The following is a 16,511-nucleotide window of genomic DNA, read 5'->3' as shown; positions in this document are numbered from 1 at the left end:
TCACCATTGGGAAATTTGCCTTAATATTGAAACAACACATCTCTGTAGGTGGTTTTTATAAGGAAATACAATTTATGCAATTCATCTGCCTCTATCTGTATTTTCCTCTAGTAGCTTTTGAATCTCTCAGTAAGTTATGGCTTCATTTGGCAGATGCTCCTTTCGTATAGCTTTGTGAAAAATAGCAGATGGGTAGAGAAGGCATTACTTGATTCTATCCTTCAGGGAAAGGCAGAAGGAAGTGAGCCATTAGATGTTCTGTTTGTCAGCCCCCAAGTGACCAGTCAGCGTGTCTCAGCCGTGCAGCTGTAGTCAAGGCGAGCGATACTCTTGGTGGTCTGGCAGATTCCAAGAAGAAAGGTGTGGGTTGAGGGAAAGAGCCAGGGAAGCTGCAGAAATTCACTGGTTTAAGGAGATGCAGGGGGGAAAAAAGCAATCTGCCTCTTCAACTATATTGTGGTTGTTGGTTCCATATACTGCTAATAAATAGTTTTCTACCACTTCATTTTCACTTGTCTGGAAATGTAGTATTTTATAAAAAGTTAAAATTAAGGGGTCTATTATAGATGGTCAGTGTAACTAAGACCTGCAAACTGATTGAAATGATTGTCTACCATCGTGATAAAATCCACAGTGTGTGCTCAAATCTTTTCTGAAATTGAAAATGCCATAAAACATGAAATGCTTGTCTAGAAGTTGTATTAACTGAGGCAATTAGCCTGCATAACAGGCTTCTGAGAAAGAAATTACAGCTTACTGTTTTATTGCCGTCAGGGGCTTGAAATATACAATCAGAACTGAAGATGGGGGAGTCTTGGTTTCTTCCATAATTGTTCTGGAGGGCGATCCTCATTCAAGTCTTAGTATATGTAGTATATATACTACGTAGAATATATATATACATATCACTGATTCAGTTCAGTGCTGTTCATGGAAGGTTGAGATGTACTTCATTTTGAATATCAGCCATTAGGCTTCAATTCTCTTTCTGAGAACACTGATAATAATTTTGTGAAAAATACTGCGTAAGTGCACTCTGATGGGATTTCACTTTTTAAAGCATTGCTATGTGGGATTCCTTTCAGTATGTAATATTAGTACTTTACCATGACACTTTTTAATATCATTGTAAAATTTGTAAAATGAACTTAATAGATTTTATGCAATTTAATAGAATGAAGATAAAAGTACTTTCATAGAATTTAGTAAGGAATTCAGTCATAAAACCTCATGCCATGCAAACCCTAGGCATCTATATCTATCTATATAGTTTCTATAGAAATCTGTGATTTAATAGAAAATAATGAAGAGTGACTTTTTGACAGTAATAAGTACATTTTTTTAGATAAAGCATTGAATTGAGGCAAAGTGAGCTTTTTATGGATGGTTTAATTGAACATCTTTTAGCTGTTTATAGATGGGGTGGGTGAGCCCTAATCATTTGGGGGTGGTAGTCATTTTGGTATAGTACCGCTGTGTAATTAGTAACACCTGTTTAGTTAATTTTCTACTTCTAAAGGAGGCCCAGTCTTTTATCTGTGTGCTTTTTTTTCCCAGTACTTTGAAATTACAGAAAAGCTCGGACTTCCTGCATTTGATGGCTGGAATAGGAAAGTTGTGAATTTTAAAGTTGCATATACAACTTAATTTTTCTGTTTATGCTTTCCTGAAAGGCAGCTCTTTAGCATGCATATAGATTTTTGCATTGTTTAAAGGTGTGGAAAGAATAAATTGAAAGCAGCTACTTTGCATTTATACAGATTTTTTTTGCTGTCTAGTAAACGCCAAGTGCTTCTTTCATGCTACACGAAGTTTTGATGAAAATGCAAGTTTAGGAGAAAGTGCGTTTCACTGTTAGATATGCCGATAGAGTAGAACTTATTCTGATTTCTGTTAATTCCCTAGGCTTTTCTGCTGATGTACTGTGCCCTCTGAGTCCAGGAAAGGCTTGGTCACACAGAGATATTCTGAATAGTTAAGGTGCATCAGCTGAAAGAGCAGGGCTTAGTTTACTAGAGCATGGTCCTCCCAAGGCCAGTTTACACTTGAGAGATAATGTCTGTGGAAGGGAGAGTTCACCGATTTCCACATCCTGAATTTTGAATTCACCACTCTAATTAATGTGCTTTAAATTTGCTTACTGATTCCATGTTGGCATGACTGAAGGTCTAACTTGACATCGTAATGAGTTATGGGTGAAGGAAGCGAGGTGCGAAGACCACACCCAGTAATTTGTGTTGGACCTGTGATCACGATGTGTTGGCCAACTCGGGTGTGTCCATAGCACCCTCCCAGGATCAGGGATGTGCCATACAGCCAGTAAGGAGGGAAGAACGCAGGAATGGTGATTCGAGATGGTGACATCGGTCAGAGGATGAGGTTCAGTGTGAGCACAGAAGCGTAGCTCAGATGAGATGAAGTTATAAACAGACGATGAGAAAGGTACTGCTAAAAATAACTGCTGTTTAAATACAGACAGTTATTGTGATATACTTTTAAATATAACTCTGCTTTTAAAATTAAATTTAGCTTTTTATTTTTTAAAAAAAGCTTCTTAAATAATTCAGCTAATTACAATTACAGTATAAATACACAAGCAAATTACCACAATGGTTACTTATTTCACGATCCGTAGCAGTTGCCAAAGTATACACTTTTTAGTTTGTGGCATGCGGTAATTTTCATGAGCGTATCCAGTTATGGCAGAGAACTTTCAGTTCCCTGGTGTTTGCTGAGCACCGGGACTGCCCATGGGTGAGTGCTGTAGGCTGGGTGGCTTGCTGCTGTCTGCTTGTGGGACTTATCTGATTTGAGGGTCACACAAACTTCTGGAGAGTAAATACTGGTAACATGGCCTTCCCAGTATGTGGGTTGCAATGGTATTGTAAACTGCATGTGTCACGGTTGGTAATTGCAAAAATATACCCACACCCGCTTGTTGATGCTAAATAATTCTAATGAAGAGCATGGAAGGGCAGGAGAGTTGTTTGGCTGGAAGAATGTGGATGGTCCATTTGAGGGGTGCTGTCAAGGCAGAGTATGATAGGAAGCATCAGTCTTCATAGCTGCCACTTGGTAAAACTAAGGAGTGGAAAAGGCATGGCCTACATCGACAATTAAAACGACAGAGGGTTGCATTTTCTTCTGGTGATAGCTTTAAGCCTGAGTTCTGCTCTTTTGACACCTCTGCAGGCTCTTGATGAAATATGCATTTGTGAATTACACAACTATATGTTTACTTGCAAAGGAAGGTAATATTAGTACTGAGCAATAAATATGTCAACTCCTCTACTAAAAATATACTTAAAAGTGGGTTAACTTTTGAATACAGTTTCTTTTCTGTTAATCTTCTCCCTGCCAGCCTAAACATGTCTGATGTCTAAGTGCTGGCTGTGGCAATCCCTTTGAAGCAGAGTTTGGAGCCCATATATCAATGCTGCAGCATTTGGGAACGTGAAGCTAGTGTTAAAAAATAATAATTAAAAAATAATCAAAAGCCCTATACCTCCCTGCTTTTCTTTTGGGAGTGGGGAGGGGAAAGGGGAATAGAGCTTAAACCTCTGCTAGCTTCTGTGCTCGTAGTGTTCTGGGTGGGATGATCTCCAGAATGGATGCTCTCCAGGTGGGATTGTGGCAGCCAGTTCTGACAGCTGTGGGGTTCCAGCAGACTCTGGGGCTTCAGCGGTGCTGTTTAGGTGTACAGCAGTTTGTGATCTATGTTATGCCTTTCATTTTGTAGTTTTCATCTCTTAAGCTTTTTACTTGGATCTTCATAAGGCCAAAGAATATTAACAAGGGTAAATTACTTGAAGTTTCCAATGGAAAAGAGAGCGTTGGTTTTGTTAAATATTCTTTGCTTTCTCGCTTGCCTACAGGAATTGCCATATGTATGTAGAAGGCTTTGGCTACGGCTTTAAGTTAGTGATTGACACTTCCTGCTTGCTAGGAGCAGTGTTACGCTTTTACATCAGCTGCAAATAGTTGCGAGTTATTAACTGACTATGAGACTTCAAGCCAAGCATGTTGTGTTCCCTTTGCAGAAACGCAGCTGAGTGGAGCTTAAAGGGCCACAGATGAAAGAACTTGAACACGTTTCTGAAGGTTTCAGAGGTGTCTGAAAGTGACCTCCTTACCTTAGTAATAAAGAAGAGTTTTTCAACAGGATCTTAGGATATCTTTCCTCCAGCTTATTAATATACTAACTGGAATGGTGTTCTGACAACAATTCTCCGTAGTAAAGTACTTACCCTACTACAGAACAGTCTTGTTTTCTCTACTGATAATGCAACTCAATGGAGGACAGTAATGTTTTGATAAGCATGCGTGAAGATCGTTCCTTTCACGTGCGATACAGGTAAGACTCTATTAGTTTTAGTATGGATGAATAAGTGCTTATTAATAAAAGAAAACTAAACAAGTTGCAACGAATAGTTTGGTATCTCTGTTACTATTTTTATTGAAACTGAAAGCTAAAATAACTTTTTTCTTGTCTTGATTTTTGAAATATGAAAATTCACTTATGTTATATAGTAGATTATATTAGTATAATTGCATGATTTTATGGTATTGGAACTGTGTGTGGTTGCAGAATAGTGCATGATTGACTGTATTTCTTTGTATTTCTGATAGAATGATGTGAAGTATGATCCCTGCATGGTAATACATTGCTCTCTCTTCTTTTAGCTTTTGGCCTGCATATGCAGTTTTGTCTGCTAAAGTCCTCTGTACTTGTCCCATTATTGCTCCTGTGAATGATAGGCGTGCTGTCACCTGGACCAGTGTTTTCCTTGCTTAAAATAAAGATATTTTATTGATAGGTAGAAACTCTTCTGATACCTTGGACTAGAAAAGTAAGTCAAGAGGATATGTGATTTTCCTTCTGAGAGCTTTTATAATTTTTGTTCTGGAATCCCCTTTGCAGACGTGGGACAAGATGCAGCCTCCTTCTGATGAACCTGAACAATGGAAGCATTGCATAATGTGTGGTATTTGGATGGCTGATGTTTGGAAGGGTAAATCTTGCAGCTCATTCCAAAGGAAGGGACACATGAATACTGGAATGATTGTTTTAAAAACAAAAAGAAGCATTATTCTTGTGTGTTCTCCCTTTACACTCCCCATGGTCATTCTTGCTTTGGAGGCCTTTTCCTTGCTAGCTAACGGGGTCAAAACACTACCCTTATTTGTAAGACAGCACATGCTGCGGCTTAAAATTAATTCTGAAACCGTCGTGACAGTGTTGGGTTGCTGTCCGTCGGTCTGTGCTGCCATTTCAGAGAAGTGCACTGTCAGTTCTTGTTGGCGGGGCAGTCAGCAGGAGCAGCATTTTCCTGGTCAGTAAGGAGAAAACTAGTAAATAATTTACTCTCTACTCTCTTTATTTTGCTAAAATCTTTACATGGTGGCTTTGACAGCAGGAATCCCTGAGTGTGTGCACACGGTATTTATTCTGTGCTCAGTGTTTCCCGAGTGTACGTGACTCCCAGCATTTCTGGAACGTGTTTGCCCTCACTGCTGCTGCTCTTGGACCTCCCCTGGCAACTCTACGAGATCCTTGTTCACTCTTTTGTAGAAGCAGGAGCTGTTCAGGTCCTATTACAGAAGCAAATGGATGAAGAAGGGGGCACGGCCGATCGTCTGCTTTAAACTGGCAAGCCAAAAATAACTTCAAAAATATTGGCAAGCACAACCAGGGCAAAAATGTCATAGTACTTTATGCTGTATTTCAGTACGGCCTTGAATGACACTGATTAAATATTAATGACTGTATTAAACCTTTCTGTAAGAACTGTAATCTGAACATGTAAAAAATTCAAGGCACAATCCTTTTTCTTTTTAAATATGAAACTTATCTAAAACTTAGAGAAACAGAAAATTAATTCAGTATATTGAATTGGTATTTTGTGATTATTTAATAGCTATAATTTGGAAATATTTTATTCAGTTGTATTTTAAAATTTTAAGAAGGGAAGAATAGGCCATAAGTTACTGGGGGCGGTGGTGTTATTTATCAGTTTTTAAATTTTTTTACCTACGGGTATTGTGCCGGGCTCGTTTGGCTCTCAGAATGCTCTTTCTTTCCCACTGGTATTCCAACAGAACTGACTTTAAAGAGAAGCTGGTGGCCCGCTCTTAGAGAAAGGCTTCAGAATGGGCTGTTTCTTACTGTGCAGGCTGTTTGTTTCTTCCCACTGTAGCTGACCAGTGTCACTTTAGCAGCTATAAAAATGCTTATGCTGGTGGAAGGAAACTATTTTTTAATCTTTTTTAGTGGCTGAAAATAAATTGCTGAAGTTAATAAATGGGACTAATAAGTGATCTATAGAGTTAAATATTTATAGAACTCGTCTTGGCCTACTAAATTCATGCACCAAAAATTTGTAACTGCTTGTATCTTGACTGGAGCAAAAGAACCCAAAATTCAGGTGTGTAGTTTCTTTGTTTATGTGTGTGTTGTTTTGTTCCGCAGTTTGCCATCAGCCTTAGTTTGACTAAACAGAGCGTTCCAGCGGAGGGAGGTGTAGTCTGTTGTTGGGAGTGCTCGGTGTGCTCTGCTTCTGCATTACCTCTAGAAACCAAGCACAAGGGCAGGAGGCAGGAATGGTATGTGATCCATATTATAAGATGCTGTGGCTTTTTTATGCATCTGAATTAGAGATAATAGGGTGGTTTTTGTTATGTGTATTGACTTATTGCATGGCAGCCCTGTTACCCCTCAATAGCAAAAAATCCTCTTAGTGGGAACTGAATGAAATAAACCTAAATTAATTGTGTTTAGCAATTGTAGTAATCGATGAGTCTTCTTACCTTCTTCTGTTGCCTTGTTTCTTACCAGTTTTCTGTTCTTTGTTGTAAGATGAGAACAGCTGAAAGGAGACTCCAAAATGGGAGAAAAAAACAGGGAGCAGAGGGTGAAGACACATGTATAGGGTTTATACTCTTATAAGTATAAAGATTCAGAAGAACATGTGAAGATGGACAGAGAATAACAAGGGAAAAAAAGAAGAGGAAAAAAAAAGGGTGAGCCAGGCAAGATGAAAGGCTTAGATGGGACAGATAAGGACGAGGTAGTTTTACAAATGAGGAATTATTCAGGAGATGCCAGCCTTTCAGAATACAGGTCCAGGCAACTATAAACAGAATAACAAATAGAAGCCCTACATGAGCATTTCCACAGCAATATCTGGAAGAACATTATCCCATTTGGCAGGAACAAAATTTCATTAGAAGTACAGAGATGAATGGGCCTTGTTGTCTTCTTGTTTCTGCAAATTCAATATGTCTTTTGTTTAGCCATTGGCTGTTGAATAAATAAGTAATTCAATTCAGCCCTGGGAACAGAGAAAGTAATTTCATATTCTCGTTGTAACTATTTAATGACTTCCTAAAACATTGATAACCTAGCTGTGTCTAGTCTGCCAATATGCTAGTTAACCATTAGTAGTGACAGTTCAAACAGCCTCTGAGAACATTTCCAAGAGGTGATCACTTTTTGACTAGAGAATGCCTATGCAAATATGTATGTATTTTCTTTTTGTTTTAAAGAAAAAGAGTTGTGCTAGCCTTCATAGCAGTCCTTTAAGTAATGGAGATAAAAAACCCAAACCAAACACAAAATTCTTCTGAGTCCAGTTTTGGTTCTTGATGGATAAGCCTAGCAACTTAAAATAAATGAGTAATTTCATATCTCTTATAATGTGAATAAAATATTAATATTGAGTACAGACAAGTGTGGAAATAAATATTTCATTTTCTCTGTTCTTTTTTTTTTTTTTTTATAACTTATTTTAAAATGGTAGGGCAGTATGAATGGATCCAAATGGAATTATAGCTTTAATTTGCTGTACGAATTCTAGTAACCTGTTAACACAACTTTTCTAGTGTTGCACTCAAGAGTAGTATCCAATTTTGGTTTCTTTTTTATGCAATACAATTAATAATTCCCATTCTCATTTACTTCCTGTAATTCTGGTTGAATTGAAACACTGTAATAACAGCTAATTTTCATCAGCCTGGGCATAAGCCTGAACTTCGTAGTTAGTTATGTTCTGTATGAAAAATTCCAAATCTTTTATTTTTATAAGTTATATTATGTCTGGGATGCCAAGTCATAATATTATATTTCAAGTTCCTTGATGACATGGTGATGCTCCTTTGGTAGTCTTTGGCATAGCGTGAAATTAATGGAATTCAATGGATCAGAAAAATTACTGGTCCATGTCATTCTCTGGTATTATCCTTGTACCTTTCTAAGCTGTGCCTTGTCTTCGTTCATTAGGTGGTTGATGCATCACAGTTGCAAATCAAAACACGAATTTTTAAATGGGGTAACTTAGCTTACGGAACTGGAGTTCAGTGTAGCATTTTGACTATTATTATGTCACATACACATTTTGCTGAAAGCTCGACTCTTTTTTTAGCTGTTCAAGCTAAAATTCTAAAGGAATGAGTTTGATTGTGTAATGGTCTAAATCTTCACACTAAGGAGCCCCATATTTTCTAGCCATCACTTTAATTGACCATGTCAGCTAACATGAGGTGCCCGGAGAGAACCTCTTTGGATAGGATTAAGATTACCCAGTGAAGTGTTTTAAGTCTTAAACCTTCAGTTGCTGATGGTGTAATCATTCCTGCCTGTACTTAACTGTACCTTAATCATTTCTGCCTTTTTCTGTCTTACATTCAACACATGCAAAATGTAACAAAAACCAGGTTGTGTGTTCTAGCGAGTAGGAATGCTTTAACTTATCCGAGAAGAGTTTCCAAACGTAAAACTACTGCATGTGTTATGGATATCCAGCCTGAGGAGCTGGGCCTGGGGAGATCTGCATGCCCGAGTTACCATTTGCTGTCTGCATCTTCACCAGCTACCAAGCATACAGTATTTTCAATTGCAAGAGTTAAATATGTCTGTCATCTCCTTGTGCTTAAGTTGTGGAATGTCGAAGACCAGCAGGTATGGTACTGGTTTGTGTTGGTAGCTTGTGATCCAAATTCTTCTAGTTCCCTTTAAAGTCAGTGTATTTTTCAAAAAGATTTCATTTTTGCTCAGATTTGAGTAGAATGATGTATAACCTGTTTTTTTTTTCCAATTTAGAAAAATTAAGAAATGTAAACATTGCAGGCATGTTGAATACTTAATTGCTGTGTCTTGTGAAAGCAGCTGTCTTCTGGTGTTGCCGTCAAAATGATTTTTGGAACTGCAAACATTTGATTGTTGCTATTACTGATCTGTGCATATGAAGGCACGGTTTTAGGAATAGAGTGCTAAATGGTTTATTCTTACAAGCAGGTAAGCATCAAATGATGATGTAACAAGGATATCTCCAATGATGTATAATGTTCTGTTTTGGGTGCACTTACTGTGTAATTCCTCTTGAAGAAGAATTCAAAACAACACATGAATTGATGAAGTTGATGTCCACTTTTTGGCAATATTAACACAAGCTTTTTAAACACAGAACATCTCTTACTGAGTTTTCTATTTGAAAAAATCTTTTAAGTAGAACGAAGGCATTTTTACGAACTTTCTAAAATGCATGTATGTTGAAAAGGCTAGAGAATGGTGTGGCTTCCAGATCAAGACCCTGAAGTCTTCTTCCTTCTCATCCTCCTCTCCCCCATCTCCCTCACATCTCAGAACTGCAAAGTAGGAAATGTTTGTGTATAAGTGTTAACACCTATTGAAATGTTACCTTTTGTACAAATGAATTCTCAGTAGCAAAAATACGTATGAATGTTTTTTGGCAGCTGCAGTTCTCTGACACTTTGTTCGTTGTTTAAATAAAATGTAATCTGCAAATTCTGCTATAAATTCATTCATGAGTATCTTATTTACTGCTTACAGTATTTTGTACCTGTATAATTACATGATTATTTGCTCATAATAATGAAAAAATATTCCAGTGGTTTCTGGAATTATGGCATCTCAGTTAAGTGACTTGAATTGACATACATTTTGTCGTTAATTCAATCTAGATACTTTTTCTTTACACTCTCAGAATTTTTGTAGCAGTGCTACTATAGAAAACTATGAAGTGCCAGGGAGTATTGAATTACGTAGGAAACAACTTGGGGAAAAATAGTCATGGTCTTTCAGACACAGGAGTATTTGAATTTTTTTCCCATGTGACATTTTGCAGGTAACTATGGCATCACCCTAAAAATAAAAGTGCTTATGTTTTTCAAAATCAGTATTTGCCAAGAATAGCTTGATTTTTAGGTTATGTTTCTGAAATAATCTAGCTGGTGAAAGCTGCAATTTTGAATCCTCCAGGTGCTGTATATGGGCAAAGCAGTGTTTGTATTTCCTCCATGAGACTTAATGAAGAAAAAGTTGGAGCTGTTGGTTCTAGTGTTCTGTTTGCTCATCACTATTGATGTTGCCATTTCCATTTCAGCATTAGTTTCTATAATATTAAAGTACCAAGTTCATTACTTGTACTGTGGTGGTGATTGCCTGTCCTAAACCAAGAGAGAGCCTATGAGTAAAATAACCTCTTCAGAACTTAGGTGCTTGGAAAAAGTGCTACATTTAGAGTGACAATTTTTCTTTTTGCTTGAATTGTGCAGGATGGAGGCTTCCTGCCTAGAGCTGGCGTTGGAGGGTGAGCGCCTGTGTAAAGCAGGAGATTGCCGAGCTGGTGTGTCTTTCTTTGAAGCAGCTGTTCAGGTTGGAACTGAAGATTTAAAAACACTCAGTGCTATTTACAGCCAGTTAGGCAATGCCTATTTCTACTTGCATGAGTATGCAAAGGCCTTGGAATACCATCACCATGATTTGACTCTGGCAAGGTAAACTTGTGTCTTTCTTTAACCATGATCTCCGTTTCATCCCATTCTGGTAGAGATGAGCATTGAGTGCTCATTTTCCTACCGTCCCTGCTATTAATAGCAGATAATGAGTCAAGGTGGTGACAGCAGAGGGCCAGGGGGTCTGGCAGGTAACTGGGTTGCCCTCTAACCTGGGAGCTAATGCTAACACCATAATCCTGGTACTGACTGAGGTGTCACCAGGTTTGTGGATAATTAAGTGGCTTCTTTAGATCCACCCTTTCTTTACCCTTTCCTGTTTCTAAAACTCAGTCTTTCTGGTTCTTCAGAATGTTAAACTGGCTCTCTTGTTTACTAGACAGAACTCATTCATCTTTCTCTGTGTAAAACTCACAATATTGTGAAATGTAAAACCCCTATGCATTTCATATGCTATTTCTGCATCTAACTTTTAATGCCATGGTATGGATCCAATAAGAGATGCAGGCATCTAATGTACTTAACCTCAATTTAGGCACAAATCTACTCTTCCCTCTGCCTTAACCTGCTCAAGTTCTGTAACCTTGTGGGAACTGGTTTTGTTGGGTTATTCCCCAAGTATCACAGTGTGGGTGGTGCAGTGGCAGTCTGCTGCCTTGCTCTCATTTAGAATCTGGAAACGTAATATTACGTCTGAGCTTCTGGGGGACCAGTATGTCTTGTAAATAACACAAGACTGTGATAGTCAAGTAAAATGCAGAAACAGTTAAACCTCTTGCTAATGCTGGGGACCATCTTTCTACATAATCATTAAAAATTTTCTCTTTATTCTCTTCCTAAAGGAAGTGATTTTTTTAATGTTAAGTAGATGATCAATACCATGAAACTAGTTGTTGCACAAACAGCACTAACAAAATCAAATGTCTATAGCCAAAGACTTAACAATGTTTAAATATAAAATGAACTGAATACATATGCATTTACATGGTTGTAATCTATTTTCATAAATTCTTTCAATTGTCTACCATACATTGATCCTCTGCTTGGTTTCAAATTATACACTATTTACTGGATATTTTATTTCTGCAATTTTAGGACAATTGGAGATCTGCTGGGAGAAGCTAAAGCTAGTGGGAATCTGGGAAACACCTTAAAAGTACTTGGGAATTTTGATGAAGCTATTGTTTGTTGTCAGAGACATCTGGATATTTCTAGAGAGCTTAATGATAAGGTAAGAATTCCTGAGGAACCTGGCAGTAAACTGTTAATACATATTAACTAAACCCTGTTGTATTGGTAGTGAGTGTGCCACCTTTCAGAGGGAAGTAAATACTGAGTATTCAATTATTACTTCTAGACAGTAAAAATCTGTTAGTTGTAAAATAGTTGTCTGCATGTGGAAGACTGTAGATCCAGATTAATAACTATTATCCTGGTTGGTGGCTGTTTTTTGTTTATGGCCGGTTGTGTGTGGGTTTTTTGTTCAGTTTGTTTGCTTGTTGTGGTGTTGGTGGTGTTTGTTTTTTTTTTCCCTAAATTTAGTTTTTAATGATAGTTGGCCTCAAGAATTATTATGTATCTTACACCTCAAAAGGACGTAGTATGCAAAATGATTTGAGGGATGTGACTGGGTGGGAGTAAGGTGAGTGGTAAGAACATGTTTGGAATGGGAATAGCCTGTGTTGACAACCAGTTAACAAACTTTTTTCCCCATCTGTGGATTGTACTAATAGTTGTTGTGACACAAGACTTTGAAGCGTAAAATTTTAATGCCTTATTTTACTTTTGGTTTAGGTTGGAGAAGCAAGAGCATTGTATAACCTGGGAAATGTGTATCACTCTAAAGGGAAAAATGTAGCTAGTGTGGGGACTCATGATCCAGGGGAACTTCCAGATGATGTGAAAAATGCTTTGCAAAAAGCTGCAAATTATTATGAGTAAGTAGAAGCTTTAAATGTTGGGGATTGACAGGATGTGATCATTTAGTTCATTAGAATATTGGGAGATCTGTAGTGTCAGGAACTAACCTAGAGTGCACTGTTTTTTGTTATGCCCTCATTTTTACTGCACCTCCTTCCCTGGTTAAGTCCTTCCCTTATATTAGAATCCAGTATTACTCTTCAAACCAGACTGAGACAACAGTAGGATCTCGGTATACTTGTATACAACGTAGCTCTGGAACTAGAAGTGAGCATACCAGCTTAAGTAGGAGTGCAGTTAAGTTTGGTATCTCACAGGAAATGTTTCCTACTCAGTGACAGACTTATGGTTGCATAAAGGCCAGTAAAATAGGCCAAAGTAGAATAATTCTTTCCTTTATATAAACGGAAAGATTTTTTTTCAAAAAATTATTTAAATGACTGTGAGAAAAAACAAACTCTTAAAAGTCACTGTTCTTCCCCTTCTCACTTTTCCCCAAAACAGGGAAAACCTGTCAATAGTAACAGAGCTGGGAGACAGAGCAGCACAAGGACGTGCCTTTGGAAACCTTGGAAACACACACTACCTTCTGGGCAACTTCAGGAGTGCGGTTTTAGCTCACGAACAGGTACAACAATGTGCTAGCGAGTTCTGTTCTCGCAAAATATCACCAGGTGCTCCTGATCTGAAGTTACCTGTATTGTGTTGGATCTTGTTGCAAGCTTTTTAATGCAAGTTTTAAATGTTAGTGGGGCAGCTTCAAGTTTGGCTGTTCTTTTCAAGCACTGTTGGCCTAAAGAACAGATACAGATGCATGGTGGGAAAATTATGAGCATGCCTTTCTGTGTGCAAATGTATGTTACTAAATTGAGTAAATAACGCTGTTATTTCATTTTTTAAGCGTCTCCTAATTGCAAAAGAATTTGGTGATAGATCAGCAGAAAGAAGAGCATACAGCAATCTTGGAAATGCCTACGTATTCCTGGGTGAATTTGAAACCGCTTCTGAATACTACAAGTTAGTTGACTGCTAATAAATACAACTTATACCTCTTCTTGTATAGTTTACTTGTGTTGTGCCTAGTGCTTCAGCTCACTGGAGAATAGCCATCTCTTCAACGTATACTTAGAAGAGAGCTGCACTTGTTTAGCAAATACAATGTTTTTCCCTAGTTGTTTAAGTATTGCAGTTTTTCTAAGGCAGGGGAAGCATTAATATTTTTTATTTTTTTTAACTTTTTGGTTACTTTAAGTAGATTCTTCTCAGCACTGCAGACATATTTCTGTTCATAGGCATTTATATTCCCTTTTATTCTAGAACTAAGCATTACTGTCTGAGCTCTTAGCAAGTTCTGCAATGATGTGAACAATCTCAGTACACCTGAGATGGGCAGCTGTCGCAGGTGCACTCACAGCTGAAAGCGGTGGTGCATGTCAGCATGATTTTACATATTCAGCCTGTATTTTCAATCCAGACTTTTTTCTTGATCTCTGCACCACTAAGCAGTTGCTCCTGTAACTTGGGAAAACAGAAGCTCAGCAAAAATACATTGCATGTTTCATTAGCATCTTACGTGGATATCAGAATTAACCCCTTCTTTTTGAAAGGGAAAAAAGCCACAATGCTGAGCAGATTCCTCTTCGCACTCCAATTCCTCTTGCCCCAGCGGGGCAGGCTGGCCTGGGGCTTGCCGGTCTGTCTTGCTCGTGTCGATGGAGAATACACAGTATTTATTGTAATGCTGGTACTGAACTGTTTCAAGTTCATACTGTCAGGAAAACTGCTATACATTATTGATGAAGCACTAATTTAAAATTAGAAGATGCTGTCTGAGGAGTCAGTCTGCTCTGTAATAAAGCAAATGGGAATAGGCTGCGGTGGGAGTGGAAGATGGACATTTAAAATCTTGTGTTTACAAGATAGTTATTTATTCGCAGCTATTTTGCCAGCCCACTGTTCTAATTTGTTTAATTTGTATGACTGATCTTTAGCTGCACAAGTATACTTTTAAAAACTTTTCCTTGCAGTGATTGTTGAGGTGACAAACCCTTTCTTTCAGGAGGACATTACAGTTGGCTCGACAGCTTAAAGACCGAGCTGTGGAAGCACAGGCCTGCTACAGCCTTGGGAACACTTACACTTTGCTTCAGGACTATGAAAAAGCAATTGATTATCATTTGAAACACCTTGTGATTGCTCAGGAATTAAATGATAAGTAAGCCCTAAGAGATTGTTTAATATCTGCATGACACTTAAACCAAATCCTGTTACCTGTGACTCTGCTGTCGGTCTTCTGGATGTGACAGCTGAAATAATGTGAATTCCCCATGATGCTGGACGCCAGCTTCATATGGGAAAAAAAAAGACTTGTGAAGGTGTTGCAGCTAATGAGTCTGAGATGAAAGAGGAATTGAGGAATGACTCTCTTTGTCTTCTTCTGTCAGCATCTTCTATGTAAATGAAGGAAAAGCAGATCTCTTTTGCATGACTTCATTATAATAATTTTGCATACCTTCACAAGAATATGTCTCCATAAGTTAAGAATGTAAGAAAGGATGGGGAGAGGAGAGTCATACAGTAGCAAATAATGCTTATTTTGTAATTATTTCTAAGGCCTTTTTTATAATGTTGGGTACAACTTCTAAATGCACTTCTTCTGACTTAATAAGCAGAATACATGAAGAATAAGGCATGAAATATGAGGAAAGGCAAAGTAGGTTAGAAAATCTTTCATGCTGGCAAAACTGAGTGACTTGTTTGCTGTGAGCTTAAAAATTAACATTTTAATTAGATTTGCTCATATTTATGGTTATACCCTGATCACATTCCTTTAAATAGAATATGTGTTGGAATGGTTTCTGATGATAGCCTTCATTTTTCTCGGCACAGCAATCTTACTGTGGCAATGTTATAAAAACCTGACCTCTAGTGTTCAGCAGGTAAAGATATAATTGAAAATGTGTTTATTTTTACAGAATTGGTGAAGGAAGAGCATGCTGGAGTTTGGGGAATGCATATACTGCTCTGGGAAATCACGACCAAGCGATGCATTTTGCAGAAAGGCACTTGGAGATTTCACGAGAGGTAGGATTTTCACACTCTGTGTATGCTGGCTCTTGCTCTCACTTACACAGTGATTTTATGGAGGTGTGTCCATGTCTGTTATTTTGAATAATGAATGGATTTTGAATTATTTCTGAGATAATTGTTTCCAAATTATTTCAGACATGTCTCACTGCAACTAGCTCCTTGGCTCTTGTGCCACCTCCAATAATGCCAGCATGGAATCCGAGTTAACAGCCCAGCAGAGGTTGTTTTAGGCTTTGGTTTGTGCCTTTTAGTTGTTACGTACTTCATTAAAAGGATCATTCTCTCAGTTTCCAACTAGGAAAACTTTTCCAGCCTTTTTTAATCAGCAATCTAGGTAGCAAGGTTTGTTTTTTATTTCCATATGTGTATACTTCGTTTACAGTAATAGAACTTATTTTATTTGGTTGCAGGTAGGAGACAGAAGTGGGGAGCTCACTGCTAGACTTAATCTCTCAGATCTTCAAATGGTTCTCGGATTAAGCTACAGCACAAACAACTCCATGATGTCGGAAAGCCACGTGGTAGAGAACAGTTTGAATGGTACATGCCTGTTTCTGCAATACTTTCTAACAGTGAACTTCCCAAAGGATCTGTTTGCATTGTTCTATGACTACACATGGTTGAGTATGCAGGTGTTTTTCCCCACCAGCAAAAGAGGTGGGTTTTGCAGTATTGGACCCTTCAGCTCCTCCTGTTCTGGAGGATTTACATTGTGAATGACAGGTTACTGCTTAGTTCTTCATATGATG

At 38.0% G+C, this 16,511-nt stretch overlaps 1 protein-coding gene across 6 annotated transcripts in view; it reads left to right on the top strand.

Annotated features, from left to right (window-relative positions):
* GPSM2 (G protein signaling modulator 2) overlaps positions 1-16,511 on the top strand; it is a 29,617-nt gene that overhangs the window by 7,684 nt on the left and 5,422 nt on the right. For 3 of the 6 annotated variants that reach the window (XM_071810333.1, XM_071810331.1, XM_071810332.1), the window contains exons 2-12: positions 4,041-4,354; positions 4,922-5,650; positions 6,470-6,603; positions 10,573-10,794; positions 11,848-11,983; positions 12,547-12,689; positions 13,177-13,300; positions 13,574-13,689; positions 14,732-14,887; positions 15,648-15,756; positions 16,173-16,302. In XM_071810333.1, the coding sequence (XP_071666434.1) occupies positions 5,612-5,650; positions 6,470-6,603; positions 10,573-10,794; positions 11,848-11,983; positions 12,547-12,689; positions 13,177-13,300; positions 13,574-13,689; positions 14,732-14,887; positions 15,648-15,756; positions 16,173-16,302 (1,309 nt within the window). In that variant the 5' untranslated portion in view covers positions 4,041-4,354; positions 4,922-5,611. The remainder of the gene's footprint in view (positions 1-4,040; positions 4,355-4,921; positions 5,651-6,469; positions 6,604-10,572; positions 10,795-11,847; positions 11,984-12,546; positions 12,690-13,176; positions 13,301-13,573; positions 13,690-14,731; positions 14,888-15,647; positions 15,757-16,172; positions 16,303-16,511) is intronic. The other 3 variants (XM_065841642.2, XM_065841640.2, XM_065841643.2) reach the window with 3 other exon arrangements.

This window comes from Patagioenas fasciata, chromosome 6 (assembly GCF_037038585.1).
Source record: "Patagioenas fasciata isolate bPatFas1 chromosome 6, bPatFas1.hap1, whole genome shotgun sequence".
Classification (NCBI taxonomy): Eukaryota; Metazoa; Chordata; class Aves; order Columbiformes; family Columbidae; genus Patagioenas; species Patagioenas fasciata.
The sequence above is the reverse complement of the archived record's forward strand: the minus strand, read 5'-3'. Positions and strand labels throughout refer to the sequence as shown.